This window comes from Acanthisitta chloris, unplaced genomic scaffold (genome assembly GCF_000695815.1).
Source record: "Acanthisitta chloris isolate BGI_N310 unplaced genomic scaffold, ASM69581v1 scaffold5425, whole genome shotgun sequence".
NCBI classification, from domain to species: domain Eukaryota; kingdom Metazoa; phylum Chordata; class Aves; order Passeriformes; family Acanthisittidae; genus Acanthisitta; species Acanthisitta chloris.
The window spans coordinates 1,730-16,452 of NW_008671959.1; the positions used below are offsets into that span (position 1 = coordinate 1,730).

The 14,723-nt window shown below is 50.5% G+C and overlaps 1 protein-coding gene across 1 annotated transcript; it reads left to right on the forward strand.

The window, feature by feature from the left end:
- Nucleotides 1–1,285: 1,285 nt before the first annotated feature.
- TBC1D22B (TBC1 domain family, member 22B) lies at nucleotides 1,286–13,036 on the forward strand (the record flags this gene model as incomplete). The annotated part of the gene is made up of 12 exons (XM_009074307.1): nucleotides 1,286–1,342; nucleotides 2,276–2,589; nucleotides 3,464–3,643; nucleotides 4,128–4,198; nucleotides 4,628–4,756; nucleotides 5,199–5,264; nucleotides 6,154–6,268; nucleotides 10,925–11,031; nucleotides 11,377–11,452; nucleotides 11,759–11,886; nucleotides 12,124–12,219; nucleotides 12,713–13,036. Coding segments are annotated over 12 exons (1,468 nt in total), but the record flags the coding sequence as incomplete, so codon positions are not given.
- Nucleotides 13,037–14,723: the final 1,687 nt, after the last annotated feature.

The window sequence follows — 14,723 nt, forward strand, 5'->3', positions numbered from 1 at the left end:
ATAGATTTAGGGTGGCAGAACTAGTAAGTGGGGGTGCCTCTGCTTAATAGCTGTCCTGACTTCCAGATGCTCATTAGTCGTCATACACTTTCCTAGGCTTAATTGTTGGTGGGTAAACACTGTGAGCCTTTTCAGCACTTTCAGCCACGAGGGGCAGACACATCAGCGGTGAGCCCAAGCCTCAGTGGTTTACTCTACCACGATCTCCCTATGCTGTAGTTGTTTCCAGTCTCTGCCCTGGATCTCTGCGTCTCTTCCTTGCCAGCTGGACCTGTTGCTGCTGCCTCCTCTGCACCGACTGGTTCCCAGCTCACTTTCCAGCTGCACCAGGCTGCTGTCCGTCTCTGCGTGGCTGGGCTCTGCTCATTTTACTGCCGAGCACCATCTGCAGCTCCTGGAAACCAGGCCAGCTCTATTGGCCCAAGAGGAGCTCGTTCCTTGTGTTCCAGCTCTGAATGGGCCTTTGTCTCTGCTACAGGACATGGGATCATGCTGTGTACCGGAGGTTGGGAGGACTTGTTTTCCAGAGATGGTTTTCCAGGGTGGGGTGGCTGTGAATAGTTACCCAAATGGACGTAATAACTCAGAATCGCTGTCTCACATCCAGATTCTGTAAAAGCAGCGATGAACACTTGTCTAGTAGCTCCTCTCTGAGGTGATGATCTCCATGCAGTGCCTGGAGCCCTCAGGCTTCCTGTCCCACTCCACAGAGTGGAGAGCCAAGGAACTGAGGTGTGGTGACTCATTTCAGGCCACATAGGAAGTAGCTGATTAAACTGGGATTTGAACCCAAGTCAATTTACTGTACCAGACATTCCTTTGTCATAGCATTGACTATAATCCTGAGAGCTAGCATGGGGTTCAGACCCTCAAGTGCATTTGTGGAGGAGCTCCAGTGTCACAGAGCTTGAAAGGATGAATTCCCAGAACTGGAAATCCCCTTGACGGAAAAGAGAATGAGCGTCGGTGTATACGGCAGGGAGACAGAGACGTAGTCATTTGGAGTGAATTGGTGGTGCAGAAAATAGCAGATCTCAAGTCCCAGCTCAGGCCAGAGAGCGCCTCAGAGTTTAAACAAGGCTTGGTTTTGCTGCTGCAAAGAACAAATCTTCATCTGAATGTGGCAACTTGGATCTAACGCTTTGAAGTGAAAAGGTTTTTGAAGTTGCTTTTGGTCTTGTATTCAGCTCCTAATAGCAGGCAAGAAGTGTGATCCCAGTCTAGGCTGAGATTATTAGTGGGACCTCTTTTTGCAGAGTCTTATTTTTCTTTCCCCTTCCTGCAGCATTCAACCTGTCTATGGAGCACAGCATCCTCCACTGGATTCCCGGCTCACCAAAAGGTAAGTGTTTATCTCCTGGAGATGCAGGCCACAAGGCTTTGTGAGTTTTTGGCTCAGCTCTGCAGTAGGTGGAGGTCTCCAGTGTCTCTGGCACTGCAATATTGCAGTAAAGAAGGACAGCAATGGAGTGCGGTGCTGTCTTGAGCTCTACAAAAGCTTACAGGGAAAGCTTATCTGCTGGTGTCCTTTATGGCCAGAAATCCGTACAGTAACAGTCACACCAATGGAGATGGACTTTTTTTTCTTTTACCATTGGTGTCCGATCTTTCTGCTTCTCTTTGGAGCTGGAAGAATTAAGGGAAGGGGAGGGAAAGCTGCCCAGCAGCTAAAAGGCTGGAGAACCACAGCACCCTTCCTGGCAGGACGAGGCAGAGCTGATCCAAACTGCCTCCTTGTCCCCACCTTGTGCTGTGTAGCAGTGAAAGTTCCCCTCTTCAGGTGGTGGACTTTGACTCCTGTAACTTAATAGTAAATGTGAAGGCTCCTCCTGTGCCTGAGAAAAGAAAGAGGCTGGTCTGGCTGCTGGGAATGATCACAGCTGTATCAGGAGTGTCCATGGGAACAGACCTGCTCCGTCTAACCTCTGACATGCCTCTTTGCAGTTTGCGAGACTTTCTTTGGGTGTTAATCTACCTGTTTTCTGTAGGGTGGGGGAAGGTGAAGCTGAAGAAATGGTATGTGTCTCCCCTTTGCCCTTTTGAGCTGCAAAGCCTGGCACCTCTCCAGTTGTCTGCTGCCACCGTGGCCTCTGTGACTGCTGCTGTAGCAGCTCATATTCTGCCTCCTGGCAGTGGGCAGCTCAGAGAGATTTAATGTATTCCTTAGAACTGGGAGGAGGAAAAAGGAAATTGGAAAAAGCAATTGGCTGATTGGAGCGAGGTCATAGGGAAGGAAAGAAAATGGACTCGTCTAACAGCTCTCTCTGGCTTGCAGCTTCATCAAGGACTGCTCCAAGGCCAGTGCACTGCCTATGAAAAGCAAGAAGGCCTCCAGCTTTCATGAGTTTGCCCGCAATACCAGTGATGCCTGGGACATTGGTGATGACGAAGATGAGGATTTCTCTTCCTCCTCTTCCTCTTTGCAAACTCTGAACTCTAAAGTGGCCAAGGCCACGGCAGCCCAGGTTTTGGAAAACCACAGTAAGCTGCGGGTGAAACCTGAGCGGGCCCAGTCTTCTCTCAGCAACCTGCCCACCAACTGCAAGGTCATCAAGTCCAGCAGCGAGGCCCAGCTCTCCAGGACCTCTGGTAAGAGCAGTCTTCAGGAGCAGCCTCCTGCTCAAGTGCTCTCCTAGTTGACTGCTGAACTCAGCTGCTTGTTGCTACTTGCGTGGTATGGGCAAGAGGCCATGACAGAGCCTGTAAGCATAACAGGCTTTTTTTTTCCTTGTAGTATCCCGTACTCCAAGGAATCATTTTCAGAGGCCTGGCCTTAATGCTTCAGTGTCCTCTGCTGCTCAATATCCTACACACAGGCATGTTTGTCCTAGAGTATCCCATGTTCTGGGTTCTAAGGAATTTTGAACATTAAGTTCTTGCTCAGGCTTGCTCGCTGTGTGCTTCCTTTGTAGCCCAGTGTGCTGCTCTTAGTAAAGATCTGGATGAGGTCCTGTTGACAACAGGTCCATACAGCTTAGGCAGGGAATTGGGCAGCATTAGCCCCTGCTCACTCTGCCTCATTTACCTGTGCAGTGAAAGTAACCCAGCAGGTCCCTGTGAGTATACGGTCTTGGCACCCCATCGCTTCCTCTCTATGCACTCTCAGACCCCAATTAGCATGATCACTATTTAGATGGGTGAAGAGCAGAGCAGATGTGAAGGTCAGTTCTGGGGTTCCCACAGCTGCCTGTGACTGCCTATGTGCAGAGGGATGTCTGATCCACTTGCAGCCAGCTGTCTGGATGCAGGAGGAAGAAACAGAAGGAGAAATGGGGGAAAGTGATGGAAGAGCCACAACAGATGCCTGTGAACCAGCTGATCCATCAGACTGCTGTTTGCTGGTGCTGGGGAAGAGGGGGGTGAAGTCTGCAGAGGCAGGTCTCTACAGTGGCTAGAGGAGCGAGGTAGGGTTGGAAAGATGCAGTCTCCTTCCCCACCTCAGTGTAGCATCTGCTTGTTGCAGAGGAGGCCTGTGTGCGGACTGCCCTTCAGAAGCAGCAGTCCCTTCCCCTTCGGCCTGTCATTCCACTTGTTGCCCGAATCTCTGACCAAAATGCTTCAGGTGCTCCGCCCATGACGGTGAGGGAGAAAACACGCCTGGAGAAGTTTCGGCAGCTCCTTTCCAGTCACAACACGGACCTGGGTGAGTGTGGCAAAATAAGGGTGCGTGTGGGTGGGAAGAGGAGGGCAGAGGGGGCCAGCTGCCTGCTTCAGGTTGTAATTGGGTCTGGTTCAGGGTGGAAAAACCTACTGCCTGCAGTTGCATGAATCGCTCCGTTCACATATGGTAATATCCTACAACTACTCCCTGTTGTTCATAATCGTTCGCTGGCTTACACATACGTGATGGTTGGGATCAGTGAGGGCTCAGGTTCTGCATGAGAACTGAGGCTCTGGTACATTTGAGTCCCTGCAGCTACCAGTTCTGTGCCCAGACTGAGCTGAAATAATCTCTACTCCCCTTGCTGCAGACCCACATCCCCAGTCTTTGCTAGTGTGGGAGCCTTCCTGGAGGCTCAGTGTCTCCAGAGCCTGCAGGAGCAGACTGGGCTTTCCTCTCCTTCTAGGTATAGTGGTCTCTGGACGTGCCTAGGATCTAATCCATTGCCACCACTGTCCATTTGCAGATGAGCTGAGAAAATGCAGCTGGCCTGGTGTGCCTAGAGAGGTCCGGCCTGTGACGTGGCGTCTCCTCTCAGTAAGTGCTTGGAGCTGTGACTCAGGAGTCTGGAAGGATTGTGCTGAGCCAAGTACACGTGCTCCTATACCTTCATGTGTCCTGTAATGAGCTCTGTTCATTTTTTATCTGTTCCCAGCCTACAGGTGAGCTGTAGGGTTATTTTTAGTCGAGGTGTGTAATTGCTACATCCTCTTTGAGCTCAAAACCCAGACCGGTGTGGGGAATGTGGTTCACTCTCTTGGGAAACCAAATCCAGTGAAGTTGAGTTACTCTGAGGGCTGTAAAGGCATCAGGGGCCGGGAAAGCCAAATCCTGTGAGAGCTCTTTCCGCAGCTCTCGAGTTTGTGCGCTCGATGTTTCTGGGTGTGTGGCTGACTGGCAGGATTTCAGGGGATGGTTTATGGTGAGGGAAGAGGGTCTGCCCTGACGTGGGTTTTCGTGACGCAGGGTTATCTTCCGGCAAACTCGGAGCGTCGAAAGCTGACTTTGCAGCGCAAGCGGGAGGAGTACTTTGGCTTCATCCAGCAGTATTATGATTCACGGAACGAGGAGCACCATCAAGATACCTACCGACAGGTATGAACTCTCTACTTAATGGTTGCCTGCCTTTCTGCCTTGGTTAAATTCCTTTCCTCTCTTGCTGCTGCTTGTCCGTGTGGTTAGGGTCATGCTAGGACTTTCTCTGACAATAGCTAGTAGGAATCTTCTCCTTAGAGACAAGGCACCATGTTTCTGTTCTTATTAGTTTAAGCTTTCCCTAAATTGATCTAATAATAAATTTCAGACCCCAGCTCCTTCTCAGCTCTGGCCACCTGCCTGCACCTGAGCAGAGGAGACTGGAGATAAAACTGCAGATGATTTTCTCGGTACAGCTGTCATCTGTAGCCCTCACTGTGCTTGTCAGCAAATGCAGCTCTTGCTTGGACACTGAGGGGTGGATTCCCCTCTGTTAGTGGGTGATGAGTTATTGTGCCTCCAGAGAGCATGGCTGGTGTGTGTAACCCATCCTCTTTTCCAGATCCACATTGATATTCCAAGGACCAACCCACTCATTCCCCTCTTCCAGCAGCCACTTGTCCAGGAGGTAAGGGGGACTGAAGCTCCCATCCCACATTTGCCATGGGATGTGTGTGTGGCGTTAGACCAGCACTGCTGCTAGTAAGTTAGCTTTGTGGGGAAACTTCCCTGTCTGAGAGCTCCTGATGCAAATACCTGCTGAAACTGTGTGGTCTCGTCCCGTGTTTCTGAAAGACATCGGACTTGGAACTCAGGGCTTAAGAGATCGTCTCTTCTGTGGCAGGATGTAGCCGAGAGTTGGTAAAAGACCTGAAGCTTTTGTTTTGAGACAAATTCAAGGCATTTGAACCAGAACAGGAGATCAGTTCTGTTTTGCTTTGAAACCTCTTTTGTGTGAAGCGCTATGTGAGAAACCCGGGCATGGATGGGTTTGAGAGATGGCCAGGAGGTATGGGCACCTGTCCTCTTTGGAAACAATCTCGGTGTGTGTATGTGGTGTGTCAGAGCATGGTGTCCAGGGGATTGGGGCAGTCTGGGAATAACACATTGGTTGTCGCATGGGGAGGCTGCTCTGTTGGGAACTATCCCAATCTTGATGTTTTGCTGGGAGTACTGTGCTCATACCTTAGCTTTCCACGTGATGTCCAGCAAGGTGTGCTGCTCTGCTAAGAGGCAGCCCTATCCTGCGGATCTTTAGCCATCTGTGTTTCTTCGGGTAGAGGCTTTGATGAGGAGCCTGGACTGTCTTGTTCTCTGAAGTGTGGGCTGACCTGTGTGGGGGATCTGTGTATTATACAGGATGTTCTCCTAGGACTTGTATGCTTATGTTACCTGTACTGCTACAGAAAAGGCTGTCAGTGCGTAGTCTTCGCTCCCCAAGCTTAGCAGTTACGCTTTTCTGCCTATCCTTTGTGCATGGCTAATGCAGGTACCTGCCTTCCCTCATTCTTCCCTAGATCTTTGAAAGAATCCTGTTTATCTGGGCCATTCGACACCCAGCCAGCGGCTATGTACAAGGAATCAATGACCTGGTCACTCCATTCTTTGTTGTATTCCTCTCTGAGCATGTTGGTAAGTGGCATTTGCTGCTGGAAGCACTCCTGACGGTGGTGTTTGAAATGGTGTGAAATGCTGGCATGAGGAAAGCTTGCCTTGCTAGAGGAGGGGATGATGTGGTCTTCCTTTGGAGAGCCTGTGCGAGGTTGGAGATGTATCTTGACTTCTTACTGTATCTCTCCTTCCTGATTGAACTGACTTCAGTTTCATAATCTTGTTGAGCCCCATGGAAGGTTTCAGTGCTAAGGGTGGGTTTGCATTTGAAGGTACTTAACCTTGCAGTGTGGAAGGGAATGGGGTCTTTTAGACACTGAAGGAGTTCAGGCAAAGCCCTGATATACAGAGTTGGAGGAGAGTCTTGCTTTCAAAGCTTGGACTTGGAGACAGTTCTAGCTCAGGAGGAATGAGCCAAGTATAAAGAGACACTGCTGAAAAGGTGAAATAAACTATCTAAATAAAGATTCCTATCCCTTGCAGCTAGTAACCGGTTGCTAGTAGCTGGCTGCTTTTAGCTGGGCATCAAGTCGTTTCCTGCCATGGCATCTTTAGTCATTCTCTGGCTCTAGATGTGTTTTGGAGTTGACATTAATGCTGGGATGTCATAATCCCTATGTTTAAACGTTCTTAGATTCACTGTAAATAGAATGAAAAAGGAATTCATAAGACTGTATTAGTGACAGAGAAATCCTGTTTCTTTGGATCATAACTGTAAAATATTTATTCATGTTGAAGTCGGTGAAAGCTTTCCACTGTCGTGCTAAGGCTTTGTAAACTAGTACTGATCTGCCTCTTCTGAGGGCACTGTGAAGAAGTAAGCCACCTCGCTTTCCACATAGCCAGTGTGGTCAGGATTCATTCCTAGGAAATGCTGTTGCTCCTCACAGACTGAAGGAGAAGGCACAAAATGTGGCTCTGCTACCAGCTGGAGTGAATTCTCTTTTGTGGGAGGTCAAAGAGCATGTCAGGTCCGAGCAGGTTCCCTTTGAGCAGCTTCTCCTATGGCTTATTGCTTGAGCTGCTCAAGCTCCTATGGCTTATTGGAGGCTGGCTGCTCAGGATTGATCTGAGTTAGGGTTAGAAGTAGAGCTGTGCACAATGAGTTACCTATGCAAGAAGGGAACTGGTCTGAAGCGTCAGAGCTGCCTGCACATACCTGGTGTGACTTGTTGCAGTCCTGTACCATGTTGGGCATCGGGGCTTAACTCTCTCTGCATGTGGCAGCCAGGGTTGATGCTGCATTGGCCCTGACCATCTCTTTGCTAGGGTCATGCTTCTTGCCATCTTCCAGGGCTGTTCTCTCCCCTGACTGAAGCTTCCTCTCTGGGTGTGGCCTTCCTATTTACCGCTATCTCTGAAACTTGTGTTGGAGATAAAAAGCCCCCTGCAGGAGAGCAATTGAGTTCAATTTGGCCAAGGAACATCGTGCATCCCCTTCTGTTCCCAGGGCCTGGGATTCAAAGCCAGTCTTTAGATCGCAGGCTGTCTTGGTCGCTACCTGCTCCCTGGTCTGGCTGTGTAGCAGTTAGAGTAAAAGGGCAAGATCAGTAGTTGCCTTAAATGTACTTGGGAAAGAACTGGTAGTGGTCAGTGTCACATAACCCTTTTTGCAGCAGGATTTAAGTCACTAATTTGGAGCGTTGCCTCTTCTCTACAGCTGCCTTTGCTGACAAGCCCCTGAAGAGCTGGTGCTGGGCAGGGCAGGTCTGGAGGCTCTCCATGTTGGGTCACTAGTTCTCTGGATCCAGGCATCTGAGGAACTGGGGCAGGAATGGCACCTTGGCACCTGCTGGAGGAAACCATATGCCCCTTTTCCAGGTGATCAGAGAGGGCCCAGTAAGCACAAGGGTACTGAACTTTCAGCCCTGCTAAAATTGCCTCACAGCTCAGGTCCTGCAGCCCCTCCTGCTGCACTGAGTCACTCCCAGCTCTCAGGGCTTGTGTTTCCATTTAAAATAGCAGTGACAGAGCTCAAAAATGAGTTCAACATTCCTGGGCCTGCACCCTCTCCTGTTGGTCTCAATGTTTGACACCACTTCCCTCCCCAATTCAAGGCCTTGTATAAGGGGTTATCTCAGCTTTGGGACCTGTTTGGCATCACACCAATGAAGACACTTTCCTTGTAAGCAGGAGCAGAAGCTTGGGTAAAGGGAAGGGGAAGGCTTGTGTCATTAGCCACACTGTGAATGATCCAGCCCAAGCTCTGACATCAGGCTTGTTCTGACCTCCAGTTTTGTCCTGAACCTGGGGCTCACTGCACACAGTGCAGACTTGCCCATTGCTGTGCAGAGCTGTGAGCTGAGACTGGGCTTAACTGCCCTCCCATTGTCTAGACCTGCCCTGTGCCCTAGCTGCCAGAATATGGGGAGTCATTAAAATTTCTCTACAGAAAGCAGGGATGTGGCTGGCTGGAGCCCTGACTCCTCTGGTCTGTCCCTTCTCGTGTGTCCTCTTTGAGCCCTTTTGAAATGTCACTCACAGGAACTTTGCTTTCTCCAAACCCTTATTGCCCTTGGGCATCCTGTGGCACTGCCACAGGCAGCTGTCACCATGTGACTGGCTTTCTTTCAGTCCCTGTCAGAGCCATAGGTTATGTCTCTCCTTTTCATGAGGCCTCTTTAGTGATGCCACTGAGCATATGTTTGTGCTGAGCCACACTCCAGAGACCTGGGGTTTTGTTCAAAAGCTTCTTGCAATGCATGCTGGCTCATGCTGGGGATCTCCTGCCACTATTCGCTTTGACACACAAAAGCTGGCAGAGTTGCTCCTCTTGTCCCCATACTGCTGCAAGCAGCAGGGTGTTCACCATCACCTGGGCAGGTTACCACATCCTCTTTTTCATTGTAGTTCTTGTGCCTGAGCTGCATGGGGAGGTCTTCTGCACAAGGCTCATTGCCATGTGGCTGAGCTAGCCTCTCCCTCCAGTCCTGACTATACACATGTACCCTGTACCACTCTTTGGCCTGCCCATCCACCTTTCTTTGTGGGAGAAAGTTACCTATGGAAGAAGATGGATATTAAATAGACTTTGCCTGCTTTTCTCATTACCTGGACCATTTGAGACCGGCTGTAGAGAAGCCAGCAGATGAGTGGTAGTTTTGGATGATGATGATGTAGGGTTAAGGTCTTGTTTGTCCCTAAAGCTCCTGGTGACAGTTTGCTCTGGAGCTGAACTGAACTCTGCCCTGGCAGGGAAGCAGAGGTGCGAGTAGTAATAGAGTCACTGATTTTGTATTTCCCTTCCTCCTGCAGGGAGGATCCATTAGTGTTGGTTGTCACAGCATTGCCGGTTTGTGATAGCTGCCCTGCAGTGTGTCTGAGCCAAGAGGGTGGCCTGGTTCCAGCCCCAAGCCCCATCTTCTCCCTCTCTTGCTCTTTTCCGAAGAAGATAAAAGATGCTTGTTAGGATTTCTTAGCTTCTGAATTTGGAAACAGGACAGTTTAGCCCTGGCATTTGTTGATCTGATTCAGCAGCATGACAGCAGTGTGATGGGTGCTGTCCTCAGAAGGAGAAAAAGGAGGGAGCTGCTGGGTCAGCCAAGCCAGGAGGGCCAGACCTGTCTCCTGTCTCCCCACCTAGCTTCCACTGCCTTCCCATGCCTATTTCCCTCTGCGGCCACCAGGTTAAGGTAAGCCTGGCTTGGAGCAAGTGATCTGTGCTCCAAACTCAGCCATCGTTACTATTATTCCATCCTCAAGGCATATGATCTCACCCTTCCTGGGGCTTCATAAGCCCATTTAAAACCAAGGGCAGTCTTTCACGCTCTGTGAGTGCCCTTTGGGAATAGAGCTGCCATTAACCCTTGTGCTGGGTTTGAAAAACAAGCTTGCACAAATCTCTGCTTCCCCTGCAGCAAGGCTCTTCCATGCATGGGGCTTCTTCTCGTGGCCGGAGCTCTCCTGTCAGCCAGGCTCAAGGAGGAGGAGAAACTCCAGGAAGCTGAGCAGTCTCTCTGCCACGTGACCTGGCTGTCAGGCTCTGTGCTGGATTGAACTCGGTGCCTTTTTGCTGCGCAGAAAGACGTTTGCTTTTGGAGTGCTTGCAGCTGAGCCTGAGAGTCCAGCTCTCCTGTAGAGGTTTCTGAGGCTTCGGCTTCAGGTCCTTGGAGTTGGCAGCTACTTTTTGGGTGCCTCTGTTGTGCTTTAGTCCTAGGATAATGCCAATGAATCCAGCTGGGAGCAGGAACTGAGCTCCCTTGTGCTGCCTCAAGAGAAGGGCAGCATTTCTTTCCCCGGTTTCTGGCTGCAGCGACGGTTTTTCTCTCTTCCAGTTCTCCCTGTGGTGCTACCAGCTGGTGGACCTGCTGTCACCCAGGGCACATGCACTCTGGCTAGGGTGGGTCCCAGTGTGTCAGAGCTTCGTCCGTGCATAGCCCTCACCCCGGAAGGATGACAAAAGTGGCAGCGCTGTGGGCTCTCTCCCATAGTTCTTAGGGGACGTGGGCTGGGTTCAGATCATGACCAAGTCTTTTGGGGTCCTTCCGCCCTTCACCTGCGTTGGAGAAGTAGGTCATTGCATGGGTGCTGTGATCTGTACCAGGCATGCCTTGCATGTCATGCAGGAAGTCTTGTAGTGCCTCTTGTAATGCTTTGGTGTGATAAAGCCCCTTGTTGTGTCCCATGAGCTGCCTGGTGTCCTCCATCTTCGTGATGGTCTTCCTTCTTATTTTGCAGAGGAGGATGTGGAGAACTTTGATGTGACAAACCTGTCGCAGGACGTTTTACGGAGCATTGAAGCCGATAGCTTTTGGTGCATGAGCAAGCTGCTGGATGGGATACAGGTGAGACTCTGGCGCCACGGAGATTTCTCCCTCCTTGCTAGGGTAGCAGTGGTTGTCTTCTCTCCCTGTCTGGGTGAGTGTTCTGCATGTTCCAGCATTAGGGAAGTTTTCCTACTTCACTGAGCTAAATCTGCTAGTAAAGTCCTTGGGACATAGGTGCTGTGACTGTCCAGAAGGCAGTGTCCTGACTAGAGACTTCACAGCAGGCAGATGATCCTGGTGCTCAAGGATCATGTCTCCTTGGGTCATGATGATGTCATCTGCCTTTTGAACTGGTGATCTGCTCTTGATCATTTCTAGCTGTTGTTAAAGCTGCTGCTTCTGACTCATGGCCCCTCCCCACAGGATAACTACACCTTTGCACAGCCAGGGATCCAGAAGAAAGTCAAAGCCCTGGAGGAGCTAGTCAGCCGGATTGATGGTAGGTGACAAGCAGATCTGATCAGGTTGGAGGCTCTTTTATCGTAACAGTAGGAGGCCTCTTTTACTCTTGGGGCTGGGGTAGATGCTTGCCTACAGCACATGTGAAAGCAGGGCAGAGTAGGGTCATCCAGAAACCTCCTGATAATGGGATTTTGCTGCCCAGGTAGCACAGGGTGAGGAGCGGAGGAGTTTGGGAGAACAAGGTCTAAGCCTGAAAGTGGGTAAAAGCCAGTGAGTTGGGAGCAGTGTGCTGGAGCTGGGGCACTGTCGTCCCCTGGTGTGTAAATGAAATGTGCTGTTTCAGAGCAGGTACATAATCACTTTAGGAAGTATGAGGTGGAGTACCTGCAGTTTGCCTTTCGCTGGATGAACAACCTGCTTATGAGGGAACTGCCTCTTCGCTGCACCATCCGCCTCTGGGACACTTACCAGGTAACACAGGCTCTTATTGACTTCCTGGCTTGGCTGGTCACTGTGGGACCAGTTCCCTGTACACAAGGGAACAGAGTTCTTCTGGCACCAGCTGGGGAAATGTGGGAAGCAAAGCAGTGCGGCTCCAGGACGTTTATAGGCAGTTGGGTGATGGGTGGTCCAGTAGGACATCCGTGTCCAGCGAAGTCCTTCTCCAGCTGAGCTGGAGGAGCTGACCCAGAGTTTTGCTCTCCACAGTCGGAGCCAGAAGGATTCTCACATTTCCACCTGTATGTCTGCGCTGCCTTCTTGATCAAGTGGCGGAAGGAGATCCTAGATGAGGAAGACTTTCAAGTAAGACCCTGAGTCTGGGGGTAGAGGGTAGGGAATTGCACTGGTTGGGACCCCAGTGTGCACGTAGTCAACTGTCATCTCAGAGCTGCCTCCAGGATAATATGGTGTCAGGAACTTTGCCTAGAAGTAACTTTTGAGACTCAGTGGTAAGGACAGAGAACTGAGCTATTTGGAAGGTTCAAACATCACATACCAGCTCTTCTCTGGGCTCAAGGTCTGATCACAGTCTCTTTCTGTTTGCCTTGCTGTGTCCAGCTGTAACGCTGTGATAGGACTCTCTGTCTCAAGGGGTTTGGGGGCATCTGAGATGCTTCACTAATTTGGATCTAGACACAAGCACATCTTAATGCTGTCCCTGAGCCTTTCAGATCCGCGAGTGTGGCGAGCAAAAGTTACTGAGTGCTGCTGCCTCTGGTCGTGCCGGCGCCAAGCCTGCTATGGATCTGTACTCTGTCTTCAACCTTTCCAAACTAAGCATCTTCCCCTCTTTCAGGGCCTTCTGATGTTGTTACAAAACCTGCCCACAATACACTGGGGTAACGAAGAAATTGGACTCCTACTCGCTGAAGCATACAGACTCAAGTACATGTTTGCAGATGCCCCCAATCATTATCGCCGATAGGTGACCAGACAACTCGCTCCTCTCTCCCATGCCCACCCCCTTGACCTGGCCTGATCTGATCACTGTGGCATTTTTGTCATACCAAGTCCTCGGACACTCCAGCCAGGAGCTGCTCCTTGCTGTACAAAGCTCACATCAACTCGTCTTAACTCTTAATGTGTGCCTGTCTGCCACTCCATCCGCCTGGATGTGCCATTTTTGACGACTATCAGTATTTCACACCATGCTGGTGGCTCAAGCCAGGAATGGAGGCTTGAAGGGGCTGGGGGAGAACATGAGTGGAAGCTTTACAGATAAACTGAGCCTAAGCCCTCCTGTCCTCGCTACTCCTGTCCTAGGCTTGTCTGGCTGGGACCACCTTAGCTTGACTGCCTTGTGTTAACCCACACCATGTGCACTACCCCATCTGCTCCCTTCTCTCTTCTGACACCGCGCCAAATCCCAGAAGAAAATGCCTTATCAGAGACCTGGCCTGGCCATGAAGTCCTTCCCCACGAGGGTGACAGGGCAAGAAGTTTCTCTCTTCACTCCGAGGGTCCAGAGACTCCAAGCACTTTGTGGGTTCACAATAGAGTCCCTCGCTCCTTCTCTCCATCCTCTTCACCTACCTCTCCCCGGGGCAGTGGGGCAGGCACAATGGGGGTAATGACCACTCCATCCACACACAGTTTGAATGATGTGTGCCAGCTTGAGAGGATTTTTGGTGACTGATGTTCTGTCGGTACAGCCCCCTCCAGGGTGCGGGGGAGGCATGGGGTTGGGGGGCTAGTAGGGGAGAAACATCTCCCAAAACCTCCTTACGATGCCCCCACTCCTCCGAGGCATTCTGTGTATATTGTGTTCTTGTGTATATGGGTCAAAGATGTACAATATATGTCTTCTCTTTGTAGCAGATTCTATATTTATAATATGCACCCCTTGTTGTCCCCATCCTCTCCACCCCTGTGAAGGATGCCTGGCTTAGTACCATAGGGCTTTGGACCCCCTCTGGAAGTGGGGGTTGTTTCAGAGCTGCAGGTATTTCTGCCCCAACCTGTTCTTGCAGTGTTGGGTCTGCTAGGAAGATATGTGATAGAAATACATACCTTAAGGCTTCTCCTACAGAGGGGATTTGGGTGGTTAGTAGAGATCCCAGTGGGAAGCAGGGGAGAGCCGTGTCAAAGAAACAGGGTATCCAGGGTCATGGGCTGCTGGCATGTGCCTCTCAGAGTGCTGCAGGGCAGAGCTGTGCTGGTGCTGCTGGCAGGACTTTCCAGGGTGAAGCAAGCCCAGAGGCAGCACTGGCTGCCACTACTGCTGCTCAGTCCTACGAGACCTTCTCGCCTGGGGACTGGTTGGCCTTGCTGCAGCTGCTTTTGAATCAACTCAGCTATGAATGTTTTAATGGGCCATTTTCTTCCTTGTGCCAAGGGCTGGATTTGGGAAGGCATGAGGGGACAGCTTTGGGGCACCCTGGGTTTCTTCCATGCTCCTGCTGGGCCATGAGGGTTGTTTTGGCAGGGCATGGAGGAGGTTCCTGGTCCCATCACTTTCTGTTCCCAGTGGGGAAAAAGCAGCAAGCCAAGCATGTGACAGGCAGAACCTTGTTGCCAATAAAACTCCAAACAGTATCTCAAGAAATCACCTTCCTAAGGTGGAGTTGTTTTTCTTAGGCATTTGGACTTCATGTTTGTGTGTGCCTTTTATTGTTTTCTCTGAAAGACAGACCTGGTGGTCCTTAGTTTAATATGAATTTAAGCCAAAAAAAAATGTCAACCAAAACAAAAAAACCCACCCCCAAAAAAAAACCAACCAAAAAAACAAACAACAACTTTGGTGTGTGGTCTGGAAAGTGCAGTGCACCACTGCCTGCAGGAATGAGAACCTGTGCAGGGAGGGAAAG